Here is a 21,193-nt window from a genome sequence, read left to right as displayed (position 1 = left end):
CTCTGTTGGCCATTATGATTCAATTTTGACCTTCTGCTGTGTCCTTGCCGTGGTGGTGAGGCTTGGGTGTCTTTTGGCTCCTGCGAGCTATGTCGGGGGGTCTTGACCCATGGCAGGTTTAACCAAGCCGGACAGGTCCCAAGCGAGACGACAGACCGGCTACAGCACCTGGCCCTCCGGGCTAGGGATTGAGTATGGTGTTAACGACCCTAGCTCGTTAAACAAACACCCAGTCACAGAAACAACGACATCATAACACTTTTACCATAGACCCTTCAGTTGCCTGAAGCCAGCCCGCCGGCAGTATGACCGCTTCTAATGAAAGCCCACCACAGCAAGTCAGGAGCGTAAAAGGTAGCCTACTTGGGCCCAAAGCTAAGATTTCATGGGAACATGAAATGTCTGCACCATGCACGAGACGACAAAGACAGCCCAGGTCATTTGAGAGGCACAAAAAACTTGGTGGGCCAAAAAAACCTGCCACCGACCTGCCATGGCCGAGCTCAGTGAGGTAAACCTCACATGGGACAAGGCACAACAAACTGTGCAAAATAGGGATAAATGGAGAGAGATTAATTGTTGTTGCCCTATGTCCCTCAGGGAACGAAGAGGATTAAGTAGTAAGTATTTCAAGGCACGAGCTATCTTAAAAAGTAATGTAAAAAAAGGTTAATAATATGCTTCTTTTCCAAAAGCTTCGCCAGCGCCGGCGAGCCTTTCGGCGTATTTCGACGAGAAGCAAAAAACACCTTTGACAATGTCACGACGTATCTTTACTATAACTAGACTGTTCACAGCCCTCTATATTCTCGTATTTTTATTCGATCGTTGAACGCGCGCATAGAATCGCGAGAGAACTGGAAGTCAGCGCAAAACGAGAGACTTCACAGGGTAGGGGGTGGGGCGAGCACTCATGAACACTTCCACCAAGCTTTCAGTGTGCTCACGAATGCTCGTTACCATAAAATTGCTGTTTGCAATATATTTTATTGGCCGATTGCACGGTCTGTACGTTGCTTGCTTTCTTATCGTGACAATAGAAAGAAAAATAAACATGTCTAACAGCGAGCGTAACAGACGAGGACTTTTAGCTTTGTCTCTTTTCTTTTGTTTCTCTGCCTTTATTTGTAAACAGCTGCTACGTAATTCACAATTTCCGATTAACAGGACTCGAACAATTGTGCTATACAGCAGGCATTTGCTGAACAGTTAAGCTTTTTAACGGATGAGTTAGATGAGTTGGTGCAGTTCAATTACGTTCGTTGTTTGCATGACAATCAGAACTTATGTACTAAGCTTTTCCAGAACATACTGAACAATGTAACACTTATCCTGCAGTTTTAGTTTAAACATACGTATGTTTAATTAACTGAGGCTACAAATGGCCAATGACCCGACGAAACAATGATCGACGGGGGCTGTTAAGTCATTCTAAATGACACTTTAAAATTTTCGGTATCTTCCTAAGCAAAGTAATATCAATATATTAAAAGAAAAGTGCCAACCACACACTAACGGAGAATTTCTATTTTACCGTGATGTACAGGAAATAAAACTTACGGCATCTAATACCAAAATCTTAGTACATACTACAGCGAGCGTGCTTATATCGACTGAAATTCACGCCACTTTCTATGGACCACATAAACGCGCCCAGACAATCAAGTGTTTTTTAACCCTCACAAAACCGAGTTTTTGACAAAATATCTGACTGTTAAAGTGTTCCTCAAACTCTCTTGCTTTGTTCAACGAGCGTTGCATGTTTTAATCCCATAAATCGTAAGGAGACTTGAAATTCAAAGTCATTGACTAAAATAAATCAATATGTCAAAACAAAAAAGCATAATGCGGACCACCCTATAAAAGATCATCAATTATCTTTACAAAACTACAATCAGCAGCTGCGAGGTGTTCAACTTTCTCCGGGTGGAATAACTAATTCATGTTGATGCAAGTAGCTGCGACTTCACATGAAGAGCTCAGGAGTAGGTAACCATCTTTCAAGCAATTTAGTTCTTTCAATTTAAACTATAAGCTCATTGATATATGGAAACTACGTAACACAACTTTTCCTTGATAGGAAAATGTCAAACCCTTTTCAAACTCTCCGGGCTTTTAATATACAACGCGTCGGTTGATCCAAGAAAATTGACAAACTATGAGTACGCTGAAATATTCAAAGAGGTGAGGGGTGTTTGTTGCAGGGGATTTCGTTTCACTACAACGGTCGTTAAATCGAAACGAAACAAGAATCTTCACAGACTTGAGGTCAATGATCAATGACATCAATGGCAAGGCGTTATGTTTGTAAAATCAAGTGCTCTACTACTTGGTACACGGACACTAACTCTAAACGCTAGATTTCATGAACGAAAATTGCCGTGTTTCTCGCTCTCGGCCTCTAGAAAAAGTTTTACAGTGAAAAGGATTATGCAATTTCTTGAGAGGTTCTGCAATCTAAGCCGTTAAAATTGCTGAGCCGTTCAAATTCAAGAAAGTACTTTTCAAAGCAGTCTTTGATATCGCACAGAGTAAAAAGGTAAAATTCACACAGTTGAAAATAAAAGGCGCGCTCGTCCCTCTAATCTAGAGAGCATTAAAATAGATATAGAAGATAAAAACCAACGATTTGTGAAAATGACAAGCTTAAAGTTTGAATAATCATGAATTGAGTTATTCTGACAATAATGGCACCTTTCATGTCGACAAACAGTTATTCCAACGCCCTGTTTGTGCCACCGAAACTTTGCCCTAGTTTAACTTCAAAAAACCTTTTCTCATAAACTGTTTTAATTTGTAATTAATCGAGAAAACGTCGGTAAACCGAACCTAAGACAAAGTAGCTCAATTCTCGATAAACGATAGTGAGTTCGCCAGGAACAGGTGTTTCCCAAAAGATGTTAAATGCTCTGAACGTATTTGTTTCGTTTAGATATTCTGTCATAGGGCAAAAGATTAAAATTAACACTCTCATGTCTTAATCTCATGAAAATCGGCGAAAGATAAATAACTCATTTCGTCGTCATATCTGCAATTTTTTTCACAGTCTTTTGTCGTTTAACGCTTAAGGTGAAAAAGGAAAGCAAAACCACAGAAAGGTGGCTGCAAAATGTCTTGATGATGATCCCACATTTAAGTTATGCAAACGAATGCTAAGAGGAAACATTAACCCATTACAAGTACATATGACAGCCAATCGGAGAGAGAAAAATGTTTCAGCTATTGTTCAAAGCAAATTTTATAGCAGGAGATGGCAGAAGTCTGAGGCCGCAGGCAAATGCACAGAATGGCCAAGGATGCACATGTGATATTTCCCTTCACACTACATGACAACTAAGATCAAAGTTTACATGAATATTTATAGATAGCTTATTCTGTTGCAAGTGTCACAGCCGATATATTTTAGAGAAAACGAAACTTGCTATGAACCGGAACAGAAGTGCTTGTACAGGCCACATGCTTATAATATTATCTAGATACTCGGAGAAGAAAATCATACATCCTACACCTTGCGAGATTAGAAAACTGACTCCAAATAGCTATTTGTTACTCATCATGGGCGGGAAATTCCGCAAAGACTAAAACTCTTCTTTCTAATCACCAGAAAAAATAGAAGCAGTGGACTAAGGATTGTTGGAAACGTACTTCGTAAGAGGATTGATCTCTCAAATTTAAAGAATAATAACTCTAGCCTTGACCTGCCCGAATCTGGGAATGGAGAACTCAACTAAAGAAGGAAACTACACCATCACCAAAGAATACTTCTGCACAATTGGTATTGGAATAGATCAGAAGATAGTCATTTCAGCATTGAATATTCCTCAATCTATTTCTGCATTTCTGGGCAATGTTCTGATCATTGTTGCTCTTCAAAAGGTGTCGTCTCTTCATCCGGCGTCAAGACTTTCGTTGGGTTGCCTTGCGATCACTGATCTCGGTGTAGGGCTCATAACCCAGCCTATCCGCATTGCTCTATTTATGTCTCCAGAACACTCCAAGCTTTGTTATTATCTCACAATCCTTTTTGCGACCATAGGTGGAATGTTTTGCGCAGTATCTGTGTTAACAACGACTGCAATAAGTGTAGACAGACTTCTCGTCTTGTTGCTGGGGTCAAGATACAGACAGGTAGCAACGTTGAGAAGAACATCGATCTCAGTTGTCACCCTTTGGCTTTTCACCACTGCTATTGTATTAGTAGCGTTTTATAACTTCCATATTGCTATAAACATCGCTTATATCGTTGTGCTATTGTGCATTGGAACATCAACTTTCTGTTACATGAAAATTTATCTCACGCTTCGCCATCACCAAACTCAAGTGCAAGGAGAAGTTCACCAAAGACAACTGGATGGACAAGGAATCACTCTGAATATAGCAAGATACAAGAAAACAGTGTCTAGTGCACTGTGGATACAGATGACATTACTGGCTTGTTATCTTCCATATGGTACTCTCACAGCTTTTATTGTAATATCTGGAATAGATAAACCAGCCCTCAACCTGGCTTGGGCTGTAACAATGTCCCTACTTTTACTAAACTCAACCCTTAATCCATTTCTGTACTGCTGGAAAATGAAGGAAGTAAGAGAAGCAGTGAAGGACACTATTAGACAGCTCGGCTGCTCAAGAGGGCAACTGCTTGGTGCAGCAACGTGAAAGGTGATAACCATTTAAACAATTTATGAAAAAAAAATAACAGCAAACGAGCAGCACGAACATAAAGAACGCCTCACAAAGACTGAAACTCGCGAGGACGGGCAAATCTGAATTAAGTTTAAAATTAAAGTGTCCAGTAGTTCAGTTATTCGTTGTTACTCTGATTGGCTAGTTTTTGTCACGTGATGATAATCTGCGCACCTGGATGTACTTGGCCGTTGAGCGCAGCCTGTTTTTGTCAACTCAGTACTTTTTACGACGGGTGCGCAAACAGTTTTGGCGGACATTTTGTGGTGCGTTCTTCTGACATGCTTCAATAAAAGCAAACAATTTTAAATTCATTATTATAAAATACCTGAACCACTACGCGCGCTCTCATTGGTCGGTGTGGTTAGATGAGAGTATGTAAACACGGTTGTGACGTTTTAGATTCGCGCGTAATTTGGAGAATTATTTTATATACATGGTGCGAACATTCCATGCTGCTTTAGGGATTTTGGGTCCAAGTAGACTGTCTTTCTCGCTTCTCATTTCCTGTTGTGGACTTCCTTCAGAGGAGGTTGTACTCCCGATGACTTGGTTTTGAGTCAAATGCCGAAGGGTCCATGGTTTAGTTCTAAAATGTTTGTAGTATTAAGCAATAGGGCACTTTTTCCGTGTTTACATAGCTTCATTTAAACAATGGGAGGGTTGGAAGAATTCTCGAAAGTTATGCAAACCCGAGACGTAGTCGAGGGTTTGCATAACTGTCTCGAATTTCCCAACCCTCCTCGTGTTTAGATGAGGCTATGTAAACACGGACAAACCATGGACCCTTCGGCATTTGACTCAAAACCAAGTCATCGGCAGTACAACCTCCTCTGAAGGAAGTCCACAACAGGAAATGAGAAACGAGAAAGACAGTCTACTTGGACCCAAAATCCCTAAAGCAGCATGGAATGTTCGCACCATGTACGAGACGACAAAGAACGTCCAGGTCGAGACCGAGAACCACCTGCCGCCGAGCTGTCATGGCCTAGCTCTGTGGGGTAAAACTCGCATGGGGCGAGGCAACACATGATGTGCAAAATCGGGCTAATTGGCAAGAAATTGCTGTTGTCTTATTTCCCACAGCGGTTGAAAAGGGTTAAGTAGTAAGTAAGTATGTACTATGACTCAACATTTCAAGGCACGAGTCAAAATAAAATTCTAATGGTGCGCATGCTCCCCAAATGCTTCACTAACGCCCGCGAGCCTTAACACGCATTTCGACGGGAAGCAGAAAACACCTTTAATGATGACACGACGTATCTTTACCGGGACAAGGAGTCAACATCACTTCCGCTGACTTTTCAGTGTGCTCAAGAATGCTGGTTACAATAAAATTTGTTTACAATTAGTGGCCGATTGCACTCTCTTTTACATTGTACGCCATCTTATCGCGACAAAGAGAATAAGATAAACAAGTCCACCCCGTTCACACCAACATGTTAAACATGTTTAAAAGTGGTTTAACTCAGCAAGGTTAAAAATTAGTTGCTCATACCGTACACTTTCCACAACTTAACAAGGTAACAACCTGTTTGATTATAATACGGTAGCCTCGGAGTTTGAAATTTGTCTGCTCAAAATGACTTCAATTCGCAATCGTTAAATTGGAAAAACCTAAACCTGATTTAGTTAAACTAGTTTAGTTGGTGTGAATGGGTCATTAAGACCATTAGAAATGTCGAACTATACAAATGCCGAGCCTAATACATGTACCCGTTCAAGTCGTCTTGAATAATCAAGTGCGACAGTTGATTCAGACGTCGAACCTAATGACCTCAAACGTTATTGCTAATTCGACACAAAACCGTTCAGTGAAGTCAGTAGTTCTTTTTCGAAGTCTTGGTAGTTTCAAAATGGTGGAAAGGATCACGCTTGTTATGCTCGCTAATGTTATCTGTGAAAATAGAACAACTTGCTTAAACATGCAAATGACGTTACACTATCTTGTTGCACGTACAAGTCGCCTTTTTTCCTTTTCTTCCTAATTTAATCCCAACGAGGTAAATTAACGACCGTTCCTCGATCCTGCATTCACATTAACAACTACTTATTAACCGAGAGTGAGGTCTTTACGGGAAAATCTCAAACCCCCATCGCTCGGTCAATACGGTAAGGCCGAAGTTCGAGATTTTCCCGTAAAGACCGAACGTTCAAGGTTAATAAGTTGTTTATTATATGACTTTTTGCTTTGGTTTTGCGGGCCCGTAATCGGCCCGTGGGCATTGAGGGAGAATAGTGCCCTACGATTGCTCAATCAGAGCGCGCGTTATATCGGCTACAAACACAAGCCAAATAATAAACACGAATACTAAGTGTTTTTGAAGCTTGATGAACAAGTTCCCTCCTTTCCCCGCCATCTTTTTTAAAGCAGGCCTTTTTGCGCATTACAACTTGCTTGTGGTTATAATATAATTAATGATATAATGTATGTATTAGATTCGGCACATGTGAAGTTCGATGTCTGTATCGAAAACGAACTTCTGCAGTTCTATTCGACTGCTAATACAAATAGGTCGATCGTAACAGATTCAGAACTTAACATGAACCTAATACCGATATTAGGTTCGACACAAGTACCGTTCAACGTTTTAACCGGACTTAAAGTGAGACGTTTTAGTTTCATCTAATTTCTCACGTCCCTTTGTCTTTATTTTGAAGCAGCTGCTATGACAGGTCTCCAACAATTGTTGCTATATAGCAGGCATTACTTGAATAATAAGTCTTTCAGGGAAACATTAAGCACAAGAAATAAAGTTAGATCAGTTTAATTAAGTTCTTTGTTTGCATGAAGGACAAAATTTAGGCTAGCTGCCCTAAAACGTTCTGAACAATAACTTTTAGTTTTAAGGTAAGTATATCGTCTTGCGTGTTAACAAACGTATGTTAAATTAACTGGAGCTACAAATGACTAACGACCCGACGAAACAATGATGGACAGGGGTAGATAAATGCATATAAAAGTTTTAACAATCTCCGACGATAATTTCTAATTTCTAACTCTGTCATTATCTACAGCAAATACCACTTATCGCATCCAATAGTGTTTTTTACAAGTGGTTTTTAACCCTCACAAAACAGTGTTTTTGGCAAAGTATCTGACTGTTAAAGTGTTCCTCAAACTCTCTCGCTTGTTCAACGAACGTTGCATGTTTCCAGTGAAACGTAAGGGGACTTGAACCTCAAAGACATTGACGTAAATAAATATGTCAAAACAAAAGAAAACAGATCATACAAAATGTAAACCACCCTATAAAATATCACCAATAATCTTTCTCAAAACTACAATCAGCAGCTGCGAGGTGTTCAAGTTTCTCCAGGCTGCGACTTTACTTGAAGAGCTCAAGATTAGGTAACCATCTTTCCAGCTATTTTTTCAATTTAGTTCTTTTAATTTTAACTACAAGCCCATTGATATACGGAAATTACATATGAAAACTTTACCGTAATGCGAAAACTTTCAAAGCTTTTTCAATCTTTTCGGACCTTTAATGCACAACGCTTATGTTGATCCACGAAAATAGAAAAACTATGATTACGCAACGAAATTCAAATACGTAGAAGTGAGGGGTGTTTGTTTCAGGGGATTTCGTTCCACTAAAACGGTCGTCGAAACGAAACGAAACGAGAATCTTGCCGAGCTTGCATGAGATGATCAGTGGAAATGAGTTACGTTTGTAAAATCAAGTGCACTGCTACTTGGTGGTCGGACATTAACCCTACACGCTAGATTTCATGAAAGAAAATTAACGTGTTTCTCGGTCTTCTGGAGCACTTTTACAAGGAATAGTATTTTGTAATTTCTTGAAAGGTTCTACAAGCTAAGCCATTAAAATTGCCGATCCGTTAAAATTCAAGAAAGTCTCTATGATATAGCGTCAGTGAAAAGGTTATTGGGCGAAAGATAACGTTAAACAGACTCATTTTTCAATCTCATCTGAACGAAAGACATTAGATCATTTCTCGAACTTTCTGGTTTCCTCGAATTGCCTCGGGCGCACTAATTGAACTCTGCCAGTAAGTTTACTCAGAGAATCGAAGAAAAGTGCAGAATGTCGTAGACCAAGCGACCGATCAGATAAAATTAAGACATTAACAGTAAAATTATTTTATAGAGCGCCATACTCCATTATGTAATAGTACATGGCACCTGACAAAACTAAATAATGGCTTTGACAATTCACAGTGTGATGATAGTTTTGATGTCGTTTAACATTGTAAATTCATCCTTTTCAGCCCTAACGGGTATTTTGTACTATTGGGGACCCAAGGTCTAATTAAGCCAACTTTCAGCTGCTAAAACGTATGCCGCCTTCCTGTATCAAAAGCTATACAAAATAAATTCCTTTTAACGGTCAATTTTCTCAATGAATAAACATTAGTAACATTTAGCACCGCGGTTTTTTAGCGAAAACCACAAACGGCAAACCGCTCTCGTTTGCAGTTTGCCGCGAACACATAAACCCTGGTGTTAAATGTCTCTACTTTTACTACAAATTACACACCTTTAGCCTAAGTTGTAAAAAGGTTATGATTGAAAAATACTGAGCAATTTGTTTACTTCCACCTCCACAAACATCATATCTGCAATTCCTTTTTTCTTTCTTTTTTTTTTTTTTTCAGTTCTTTTTTTGTTTAACGCAAAAGGTGAAAAAGGAAAGCAAGGGCACGGGAACATTGATGCAAAATGTCTCGAAGATGAACCCACTTTCAAGTTATTCTAGCCTGCGTAGCAGACGTTGGGGGTCGGAAGGAGGGTGGACTTTCCCTTCTTCCTCGCGTTTTCTCATCCCCATATCCCGTCCCTAAAATAAGCCTATTATTACAAGTGCAGATGACCTCCTGAAAACGATAACCGAGGTCAGAGTTTGCACTAACATTTATAGATTGCGTATTCTCTGCTGTAAAAAAGTTTGGAAAACCTCCAAATAGCCATTAGTTATCTTTCAGGAGTGTGATTTTCTACACGGGCTACAGCTTTACTTTCTAATCAACAGGAGAGACAATAGAAGCTGAAGAGCGAAGATTGCTGGAAACGTCTTTGTAAGAGAACTGATAACCAACCTAAAGAACATTGATTTTTGACCTGACCAGCCTGTAAATAGAAATGGCGAACGTAACTAAAGAAGGAAATTACGCCATCACCCAAGACTACTTCTGCACAATCGGTCTTGGAATACATCAGAAGATAGTCATTTCAGCATTGAATATTCCTCAATCTATTTCTGCATTTCTGGGCAATGTTCTGATCATTGTTGCTCTTCAAAAGGTGTCGTTTCTTCATCCACCGTCAAGACTTTTGTTGGGTTGCCTTGCGGTCACTGATCTTGGTGTAGGGCTCATAACCCAGCCTATTCGCATTGCTCTATTTATGTCCCCAGAACACTCCAAGCTTTGTTATTATCTCACAATCCTTTTTGAGACCATAGGTGGAATGTTTTGCGCAGTATCTGTGTTAACAACGACTGCAATAAGTGTAGACAGACTTCTCGCCTTGATGTTGGGGCTAAGATATAGACAGGTAGTAAGTTTGAGACGAACATCGGTCTTTGTTGTCTCCCTTTGGCTTTTCATCGCTGCTATTGTAATAGTAGCGTTTTATAACTTCCACATTGCTTTAAACATCGCTTATGTAATTCTTCTGTTGTGCATTGGAACATCAACTTTCTGTTACATGAAGATTTATCTCACGCTTCGCCATCGCGAAACTCAAGTGCAAGGAGAAGTTCACCAAGGTCAACTGGATGGACAAGGAATCACTTTGAATATAGCAAGATACAGGAAAACAGTGTCTAGTGCACTGTGGATACAGATGACATTACTAGCTTGTTATCTTCCATATAGTACTCTCACAGCTTTTATTGTAATATCTGGAATAGATAAACAAGCCCTCAACCTGGCTTGGGCTGTAACAATGTCTTTACTTTTGTTGAACTCATCCCTTAATCCATTTCTATACTGCTGGAAGATGAAGGAGATAAGACAAGCAGTAAAGGACACAGTCAGACAGTTTGGCTGCTTAAGAAGGTAACTGCTTGGTGTAGCAATCATCACAACATCTTAGGGAAGCGTCTACAGCTAGTGGAATCAGCTTAGAAATAGCAATTCAAGCTACAACAACAAGAAGAAAATCGTTTGCGAAGCAACAATTCTACTGCACAAAAACACACTATCAATTTATTTAATTCGCTCAGTGACCATTAAGCGCAAGAAGGTTTATACGCCAAAAAATTCCTCTCAAAATACTCTGATAATAACCCAAACACGACACAATGGAAGGTGTAGCTCAGTCTCGATCCCAGAGTCTCTCTTCATCCCACATCCTGGAAACGAGGTTAGATATAGCTCAGTGTTAATAATTCGGATTTCCAACTGAAAATATGGAAATTAAGGGCTATGGATCCCATAGGAGATGTAGTTTTATATACATCATTGTGAATTTCATCAAAACTATTGAAAAGTGAAACTTAATGTTGAAAAGTAATTATTTCAAAAGATATTTCCCAGGTAGGTTCTGCATGTTCCTGTCCTTTCAAGTTAGATCTGTGTTGCATCGAAACCGTCTTGAGTATTTAAAGAAAAAGATGACAAGATAACCTGACATCAAAGACAAACTGCAATCTAGATACAAAGAACGTCAAAGGTTGAAGATTGCTGTATATACATTACATTCTACTTGACCCTATCTACCTGTTAGTTTGAGTAAATATCAGTAAAGCTTGTTTTATATTCCCAGCACTGTCTTTAAAATTTAGAATTTACATTTGGGTTCTTTGTTATATCGAGGAAATATCAAAAAGGGCAGCAGAAAGGGCAAGCAGAAGAAAGGGAAAAAGATGAAAGGGGGCAAAGGGCAGCAGAAACATAAATAAAGAAACTGAAATTGAAAAATAAACAGCAGCTTTCAGGTGTTCTAAAGTTTCTCCTTGTGAAATAATTCACGGTTGTTTCTGCTGGTAACCATGACACGATAAACAACCAGATAAAAGCTATCTGTAACCTAATTTTAAATACGCTTTCGTAGGCGACGTTGACATGAGGTTGCTGTTCCTAATTTAGACGCCATAGTCGATGGTTTACTAACGATTACTAAGCGCGGATTCACAATCTCTATGAATGTTTGGAGCCAATTCGTACCTAACAGAGCATGATGCCTTCTCAGCGCAAAGTCGTATATAAATGTGGTAATGCAAATGAATATATGAAAGATCGCATATTTGAACTGCAGAGAAAGATATGAAGACATGATTGATCATCGCAGTTGTGAATTAAAGCCTGTAGAGCACTGCACCGGTATCGCAGAGGTCATGGGTTTGAATCCCGTTCAGGCCTGAATTTTTTTCAGGCTTTAATTTCACAACTGCTTAAGTTGTGTTTATAACTGCGATGATCAATCATACCTTCATATAAATGTGGTAATTAAAAGTGTAAACTATGACGTCAGCGACAATCGCCCTAAAGCCGGAGGAAGTCGTTTCACTGGAACTTTTCAACGCAAGAGTATGCCGACAACTTAATGATGGACAAGACCCTACAAAAACAATGATCAGTTATTAAGGTATCCTGTTAAAGTTATTCCAAATGCCAACTTGAAAATTTCGGATATCTTCAATTTTCCCAAGAATAATCGAAATGCAATGCGAATTCATTAAAAGAAACATAACTTAGAATTTGCGTTTTGTCATGTTTTACAGCACATTGAAATTAAGTTATAAAAACCAGAAACTCAATATTTTAAAACTCAAACCAAACAGAACAACACTTTTCACAAAAATAGCATTCGTTCATGTGTTCCGCAAGATTTTATCTTTGGTGTATCGGCACAAGAACGTCGCGTGCTGTCTTAAAACGTCACTGAAATAAGTTCATATCTAAACAGGAACAAAACAACCACTGTAAAACCACAAATTAACGTAGTCAAATTAAAAACAGCAGCTGTTGAACGGCTTTATTAGTTGATGCTGGTCGCCACGACTAAACTCTTCAACAGGAGTTAAGGACTAGGTAATTATCCTTCAGATTCCTAAATGTTGTTAATTATAATTGTTTTTCTTTTGTTAAAAAGGAGCAATAATAATAAGATCTCGCTATCAGGGAACAAGAAAGGCAAATTTTTCTTAGACAGGGAAACGCATTTGAAACCTTTAACCCCTTCTTATACACAGCGCGAAGCGAAGTTTTATTCGAAAAGGAAGAAACACCGTAAATGCTACAACAAAGATCAAAATGAGGGAGGTTATTCAACTACAGGGATTTGTTTTCTACTGACTACAACAAATGTTACTGAAACAAAACGAAACGAAAAGCACTACGAAAGTTGATCAGCTTGTATTATAACAGCAATACTACGAGCAATGCGCGATATTTATAAAATTAATTGCTGTTTTCCTCCATGCTCTGAAAGGTTGTTTCTGATGAAAGGAAGATATCGAGATTGCTGCACTGAGCAGATTTAACAGGCCGCTAGTACAGTGGCTGGCAGTTATCATTCAATAACTTCCTGACAACGAAATTATTAAAATTCAAGACAGTGGTTTCTCAAAGCAGACATAACGTTAACGCGGTGTTTCTTCTCTGTAAATGTCACAGTCGATGTGCGTTAAGTCAAACAAAACTTGCGTGAACCGAAACACGAGTATTAATAGCTTAAGCGAAAATTGGTGATCGCATCTTCATCATTTTGCTCTTACGATTGAAATTTTCTCTACTCAAATCATACTTTCTAATCACCAGGAAGACCCAGGAAAGACAACAGACCCAGATAACTGTTGGGAAGTGTCAGATTCTGGACGTTTAAAAGACGCCTGACAACAAAGCTAACGTACAGAATATTTCAACCTTGTCACAAGATCGAAACAAAATGGCGAACTTTACTTTTAATGGAAACCAAACGACCATTCAAGAATACTCCTGCCCAATAGACGCCAATCGGAAAATACTGATTCTAACTTTAACTGTTCCTCTTTCCATCACGGCGTTTCTTGGAAATGTTCTCATCCTCGTTGCTCTTCAAAAAGTGTCGTCTCTTCGTCCGCCATCGAAAGTTTTGCTAGGTTGCCTTGCGGCCACCGATCTCGGTGTGGGTCTTGTTACACAGCCTCTCCGTATTGGCTATATCATGTCTCCAGAACACTCCAAACGTTGTTACTATGTTAATATACTTTATATCACCTTGGGCTTCATTTTTGGCTCAGTGTCCGTGCTAACACTAACTGCAATAAGTGTGGACAGACTTCTCGCCCTGATGTTGGGGCTAACATACAAACAGACAGTAACATTAAAGAGAGTATGGGTCTTCGCTGTTACCTCATGGCTTTTTAGTGCAGCTCTTGCAGTGGTAATATTTTACAGCTTTCGTATTGCTATAAGCATCATCTGCCTAACACTGTTGTTTTGTATTATAACCTCAACCTCCTGCTACACCAAAATCTTTCTCAGACTTCACCATCACCAAACGCAAGTGCAAGACCAAGCTCACCAGGGACCACCGAGTGGAGAAGGTGTTACCCTGAATATAGCACGATACAGAAAGACTGTGTCTACTGCACTGTGGTTACAGGTGACATTATTGGCTTGCTATTTTCCATTTGGTTTAGTGACAGGTGTTATTGTCAACATTGGATCACGCACACCGTCTCTTAACCTCTTTTGGTCTTTTACGATATCAGTGTTTTTGCTGAACTCGTCTCTAAATCCACTTCTATACTGCTGGAAGATGAGGGAGGTAAGACAAGCCGTGAAGAACACTGTTACACAATTCTGCTGCTTATCAAGTTAACGGTCTGGTGCGGCAATCATCACAAATTAAAAGCAAGTCACAAAAATGCAATCATGTGCAAAGTGGAAACAGAGCAAAAGAAAGCAGTAAGAGATAAAAGCGGCGCATCTTGATCTGAACACAACGGAGCTAAAAGTTCAGTCTGGCCAATAAAAATACAAATTTCTTCTGGGTGGGTTGTTACGATAAGGTTCAACCTTTTCCATGGGTAAAAGGCGGTATAAAAGGCAGGGAACCTGGGCACCAGACAAGACCTCGAACTCAGAGGCACATGCCTCCCGCGCTTTTCAAGATGAACAGAGTTGAAGTCGCTCAAAACGGTTTCCAACATATTTTAGCACTTCTTTGACGAATCACTGCTACCACTCTTTCTAGTTGATGTTATATGATAACATCAAAAACGCCTAATAAAACAAACAGTGGCTATACAAGCTGGATTTCTTTCCCCACGAGGAATAATTCATGTTGTTTCTTTGGAAGCCGCAACTCAATACTTATCTTTCCGTTGGATTATTTAACCCTAACCCTAAACATCGACAGTAACGACCCCTTTTGTTACCAAAACAAGAAGTCTTATCATTTTCGCTAACCTTAAATGATTAAGCTTTCGGAGCGCTGGGTAATGTTGCTGCGATTTTGTGGCTGGTTTATTGAAGAATCCAAGACTCTTCAATAGAAGTAAGTTCCTCTGACATTATACTTCACATTACAGGGAATGTGACATGACATCACCGTAAAATTGTTAAATAAATATCAGCGATTAAATTTTCAGCACGTCATGAATGAGGGGCAAAGACAACATCTGAGTCCTCAATGGCATTTGAGCCAATGACCTCCTATAAGTAGGGACATTGTAAAGGTCTAAAAATGTTTGCAACTGGATAAAACCAAAAACCTGGGGTCCTTACCATTTACAAAAACCATCCGGTTGGAAATTTCAGGCATAAACATTAAACAATTAAATTGAACGTTGCGGGAGAAGGAATCGCTATAAAGTATATCCACATCAGCTAGAGAGACTTAAAAGAGCAGAAAAATAGCATCACCTCAAATCACAGCCCATATTTTCTGAAGCTTCCCAAACGGAATGGGGCGAACCATTTGATTTTCCAACTGGAATTTCCGGTTTTCCCATGTAAATGGTAAGTACCCCTGCTCCCAACAGCCCCAAAAAGGTCTTTCCATGTTTAAAAGACTTCATACCTCAAATTTTGCCTGAAGATATCTCTGCGTTGGTTATGTTCCTTCTTGTCCACCATGTTGGCATATTGTTTAGGATGTTTAATGAGGAAGTGTTCAAACAGCTCATGAACTTTTTCCTGGCCATGAGGTTCAATAAACTCTTGCATTGGATTTGTTAACAGACTGGACATAACTCCTGGTCCTGGAAAACCTTTACAAGTCATTTCTAAGCCAAATGAGAAGCAAGACTGTTACAACAACATCTATATTCAACAAATCAAGAAACCATGGTTAAGATGAACATTTACAATCTGACTTTACGATTCTCCACTGGCCAAGAAGCTGAGTGTACGAGAATGCTTCTTAAATGAAGGTTTTTTTTAATAGTATGAGCTTACTACCAGAGGAAAGGTCCAGAAAGGGCAATATCTGGTACAAGCAGGTACAGTGTATATTAATATTGTTAATTAATTGCAATCCATCTCATTCTTCCTCAGTATTAAGCCATCCTTGACTTGATCTGTTCATTTTTAACCTCTCAGGGTTTTTTGTTCACCTTAATTGGTATTAACTGTCAGCGACACAGGCATACTCAGAAAAAGACTCAATTTCCGAGCTGTCCAGCTACATGTACAGGAATAGAGTTTAAAACTTTCTGTTTACTAAACCAGATGCCCTACCACTGAGCTCTGAGACTTGTGGAAGCTAACTTTAAAGGCCATAAAAATCTTGGACTGAAATCTTAGACTGAAATATGAAGAGCAGCAGTATAAAGAGAAGAATGAAGGCACTCCATAGAGGCCTTAAGTGACACCTGGTCACAAAACAATGAAACAGATAGGTAGCAGGTAACGAGATGAATGGATGCTTCGAGGTTTCCTCCGATTGGAGTCCCAATTTTACACAGTGCAAAAAATAAAGTAGTATATGGAGACAATTACGCCCATTTCAATGAAACAAACCTTTGATGTCAAATATGTCAGGAGGTGGCATCTGAGGTGAGTAGTCTGCATAATCAATTTCATATTTATCATAGTGTGAACCCAGCAGTGTGTCGTAACCAAGCATTTCATAGTGGACAGGGTCTGGAGTTTCAGTCACAGATGCATACATGGTGTATGTGTTCACTTTGTGCTGTTCTGTCATAACGTAAGTCCAAACTGAGCAGTTGCCTTCTCTGCAATCCTGATCAAAACCAGCAAACTGCAAAAAACAACAAATACAGTCAACTCCACCTTAGAGTAAAGAGAAGTTTCCACCTCAGAACAAGAGGTCAAAGAAAATAACCTGAGCTAGATATTCTGAGACAGTGGCAAAAACAGATGAACATACGGGCCATACCTACATTAGATCAGTTTATGACAAGCTGCAAATTTGAACAAAACCAATGGAATGGGAAGGTTCACTCATTTGTTTGAGCAAAGTTTAGTGCCTCTAAGAACCACACTGCACAAAATAGGGAAAACTGCAGAACTCTGCGACTGAACAACTAAACTTCTTAATATCATGAATACAGGGTCAATTTGCTAATAAAATACATGTACAATAAATTGCTTCGATCCTCAAATCTTATTATTGTGCTTAATTTCATTCAAATTGAGGAGTACTTCTTCATAAAGAGGAACACACTTTCCAGGTGTCCATTGACTGTATCATGGTGTCTGTTTTACCTGTTTAGAGAGGCATCATCTTAAGGAGACTTTAGCTCACCATTTTGAAACATAGTGTCAATCTTATAGACGTTTCCATAATAAGAAGAGAGTTGCATGAAAAATTATTAACTTAAGATAACTGGGCTGATTAAAAATAAAATGGCATGTAATTTCCATTAAAAAACAAACTTGTAGTGCTTCGTTAGATGTATTTCAACAAGCATGTCAAATTGATATTAATAATGTTTACTTCCTGAACAAGTTACTTGGAAGTATATTAAGTACCTCAAAGTTAGTCAGGTCAGGTAAAACTGTCTGTATTGCAACAGGAGCATCTTTAGTTCCATTCACTTCAAAGCAGCTCATTACATTTAACTGGGTCTCAGTGGTTTCTGGACAAATCCTGTAACTTGCTCCATATGGTTTTACATCAGCTCGTTGGAAGGTTTTATCCAATCCTAGGAACAGTGGTACTTTTTCACCATTTATATTCATTTGTTACCATGGAACTAGCATATTGAGGTTCTATTCCTTTCTTAATCATGTAGACTAAGAGTCTAATAGGTCCCAAACCTCCAGTACCTCTGTGTTGTTTTCACATACAGGAGTATTCTTTTTATCTTTTCTGTTAAAGTTACACAATACCTTCATGGGTGTCCTTCAAAAAATATATTCATTCCAGTGTTGTTTCTAAGAAAAGGAAACTACCACAAACTATATATCAATGGAAAAGTTATAAACTGCAGAATTCGGAAAAAACATCCACTGTTTTGGCCGTGCATTTGTTGAGAAAAAAGAAGCTGGAAAATGGAAAACAACCGACTGTCATTCTGCTGAATTAATCAGGTATCAAATGCAAGCAGTAATCTTTAAGAACTGCACTGTCAGTGTTAATCAGCAAGCATCAATCCCTCAAAGGGTGTCAGGGTTTTCCTGTATTCTTATTGGTTATCTTTTTATAGACCCGTAAAGTATCAAATAATTTGCTGACCCTGTTAGGTTCACGCCTGTCACAAGAGAAATATTCATGATAGAAAAAATCCCCTTGATGCTTAAAGAATGTTCTGGCCAAATTTCATGACAATCTACCAACTCTACAATACCCCATTAATTCATTGAAAGAGAGGTATTCTCATGAAAAACTATTGTGAGTTATCGCCGTTTGAAGAGTTGTAAACACGTCAAGCCTTTACTCGGATGTATGTCAAGAGAATATGCTGCCAGCCAATGAAATCAGGGCACCCCTGGTGTTAACAGCAAGCAAAATGATTTTCATGGGATTCCAAGGCAATAATAGTATAACAGTGACATTCACCTTGTTGAACTTCAGCATGCTTTTTTGGAGATGTCTTCACAGCTCATGAGAAATGGAAAAACCAAGAGAAATAAGTGGGGTAAGAGTACAGGTATGAGTACGCACGATCCCTTGCTGCTGTCAGTCAAAGTTTTCTTCAAGTGTCTTTGAGAAATTCTGCTTTTGTCTTCTTCTTAGGTCCTAGCTTCAATTTTTTTTTTGCTGTCCAAGCAGATTCTTTTAGCACGTTTCATGGCCTCAATAAGGAGTGATAGGTAGCATGGAAGAAAGAATAAATTCAAGAACACAACTGCGAAATAGAGTGTAAACAAAACAATGCTAATGAGACCCTTGTAATGAGTGCTACCGGAGGAAGCTGTTTCATGCAAAAAGTTGATGCACTATGAGGATTATGACGCCTAACGGTTTTATTAACTTTTATTGAAAAATAAAACCTTTTTTCCCAAATTATTTGCGTGCATTTTAAGATTTTTCTTTCATTTTCTGGAAAATGTTAGATTTTATAGTGACCTTTTTGTTTTGCTTAAAAAGAAAAATTCAACAAAAGTAGCACTCTCAAGGTATTGTGTAACCTTAAGGGAATTTGTCAGTTCATGATACAATTTACAATTTGCATTTTCAAACCAAGGCTCAGTAGTGTTTTTGCTAGTTTGTTGTCATCATGCATAAGAGCTAATATTAAAATCCAAAACTCCTCAAACAGGGACAAAAGGCTGGGCTCCTAAAGGGGTACTAGATATTTGCACAGAAACAGTCAAGTTTTTGTTTTGACTGCCTTAACCAGTCAAGCTGGTACAAATCCACAGATATGGTAAATGCACATAACATAGCAGGCTGCATCATGACTCTTAAGTGAACCAAGTACTTTTCTTGGCTCACCTCTAGCCAATGAGCAAGCTCTCTTGGAGTTGGGGGAGTTGATGGGGGCTGGGATAGAGAAGCAGCTTGCATGCATCTCTAACAAAAATTCTCAATGTCGCATTCAAAGTTGAGTTAGAATTTTAAGTAGAGAGCAAAAAAAAAAAAAAAAAAAAAAATGCAATACAGCAAGACCTCAGTTTGAGGTTTTCACACAAAGACCTCACTCCTTGTTAATAACTTCAAGCCAACAAGAAGGCTACAAACAATAAGCATCCTAAATATTAATTGCTGATGATTTCTGTTTACTTTCCATCACATGCACAGCTGCTTGGTCATGTTGTCCAGTGTTTTTATTATTTTGCCCTTGTTTACAGGCACGAAATGCAGGAAAGAATAAATTTCACTAACATTAAATCTCACCAAAATCAATTTCTTATATGGGATTAGGATCTACATGAATGAGCAAAAAATCACTTCAGAGTCCTAGGCAGCAAATAAAGAGTCATTTCCTTAAAATTTACTCTCGTCTTAAGAATTCCCTGTAACCTCACAACTATGAGACTGTTGTTGCATCCTTTCAACTGGATGATAGTTCTCAGATACATAAACCGTGAAGTAAGCTAGGGTAAGTGTGTGTCCTCATAGCAATTTGCTTTTAACTTGAGTATTTTGCAACATCATTTCTCTGTCACAATATTGCTTGGTTACAACTAATATAACAGTATTTTTCACTCTTTTAAAAAAAAAAAGTCAATAATATAAGTTCATAAGCTTTTTAGTTACAGGAAAGTGACGACTCAATCATATGTGCAAAATGTTTTCTTTTTTAATAATGTTTTTCATATATATTTTTTATATTTGCAAAACTAGTAGGTTTTACATCAGACAAAGCCTTTATTGTGCGCTCAAAGCATAACAGAGGACTGATTATGTTTGTTCAAATTAAATTCCAAATTGACACCTGCAAATTATAAAGGCTTGACCAAGACCATATGAGAATCAGGCCGCATTTTAGGAAATTTATATTGCAATTTTAGATCAACGTTTGCCAAAATAAAAACCAAAAATCAGCTTCACTGTAATATAGAAAGTAAGGAAACTGTGAGCTAAAAACCAACTAGCTGGCATGTAGCCACAAGGTGCTAGGGTTTTCGATCGCTATCTGGCTACCCTGTACAAACTTCTGAGTTGTTTGCAACAGTACACAGACCTGCTCTTATAAATATAACTTTAAGACGTGTCGTATTAAAGAGAGGAACTTATTTTGTTTGGTATTTCAACACGTGCCACAGAGGCAACGTTGATGAAATAACCTTACCTGCGTAGTAATCAATCCTGCTTCTGCCATTTTGGCCGTCAAACCAGACTTGGAACGGTTCGACAATTTCAGCATACGGCAACGTAAGCACTCCGGACACAGTGTAAACATTGGACCACTTTGGAGGTGAATTCACATCCAGAGACTTTCCAAACGAATGAGACAGAAGACACAAAACAATCGCATAAAAAAGTGCTGCCATCGTCGGACTTCACTAGCTTGCCCGAGGCTGAAACTCGTGACTGTCACTACATCTCGGCTTACAAGAGGAGTGAAAGCTGGAACCAAGTCGCCGCGCGCGAACTTTGAAACGCAAAAAAGTGCCACAAAATTTTACCCCAGAATTTTCCAGGGAGATGGATAGGCCACTATTCACTGCAGATTAACCCTAGTCCTAACCA

At 38.9% G+C, this 21,193-nt stretch overlaps 4 protein-coding genes across 4 annotated transcripts in view; 3 read left to right on the top strand and 1 right to left on the bottom strand.

Moving 5' to 3' along the window:
* LOC145464062 (melanocyte-stimulating hormone receptor-like) overlaps positions 1–5,090 on the top strand; it is a 5,205-nt gene extending 115 nt beyond the window's left edge. The window contains exon 1 of the mRNA XM_081447879.1: positions 1–5,090. This exon is cut by the window's left edge and continues 115 nt beyond it. Within this exon, the coding sequence (XP_081304005.1) occupies positions 3,715–4,659 (945 nt within the window). The 5' untranslated portion in view covers positions 1–3,714 and the 3' untranslated portion in view covers positions 4,660–5,090.
* LOC145464061 (digestive cysteine proteinase 1-like) overlaps positions 1–21,193 on the bottom strand; it is a 38,391-nt gene extending 17,198 nt beyond the window's left edge. The window contains exons 1-4 of the mRNA XM_081447878.1: positions 20,793–21,193; positions 17,584–17,756; positions 16,609–16,849; positions 15,668–15,872 (exon numbers count right to left, since the gene is read on the bottom strand). Coding sequence (XP_081304004.1) covers positions 15,668–15,872; positions 16,609–16,849; positions 17,584–17,756; positions 20,793–20,994 — 821 coding nt within the window. The 5' untranslated portion in view covers positions 20,995–21,193. The remainder of the gene's footprint in view (positions 1–15,667; positions 15,873–16,608; positions 16,850–17,583; positions 17,757–20,792) is intronic.
* On the top strand, positions 5,468–13,230 carry LOC145464064 (melanocyte-stimulating hormone receptor-like). The gene has a single exon (XM_081447881.1). It carries the CDS (start codon positions 9,794–9,796, stop codon positions 10,715–10,717), a length of 924 nt encoding a protein of 307 aa, XP_081304007.1. The 5' UTR covers positions 5,468–9,793; the 3' UTR covers positions 10,718–13,230.
* On the top strand, positions 13,242–15,655 carry LOC145464066 (trace amine-associated receptor 9-like). Its single transcript, XM_081447882.1, has 2 exons — positions 13,242–14,519; positions 14,606–15,655. The coding sequence occupies exon 1, from the start codon at positions 13,547–13,549 to the stop codon at positions 14,462–14,464; it is 918 nt and encodes a 305-aa protein (XP_081304008.1). The 5' UTR covers positions 13,242–13,546; the 3' UTR covers positions 14,465–14,519; positions 14,606–15,655.

Source organism: Orbicella franksi, chromosome 12, assembly GCF_964199315.1.
Source record: "Orbicella franksi chromosome 12, jaOrbFran1.1, whole genome shotgun sequence".
Lineage (NCBI taxonomy): Eukaryota > Metazoa > Cnidaria > Anthozoa > Scleractinia > Merulinidae > Orbicella > Orbicella franksi.
The sequence above is the reverse complement of the archived record's forward strand: the minus strand, read 5'-3'. Positions and strand labels throughout refer to the sequence as shown.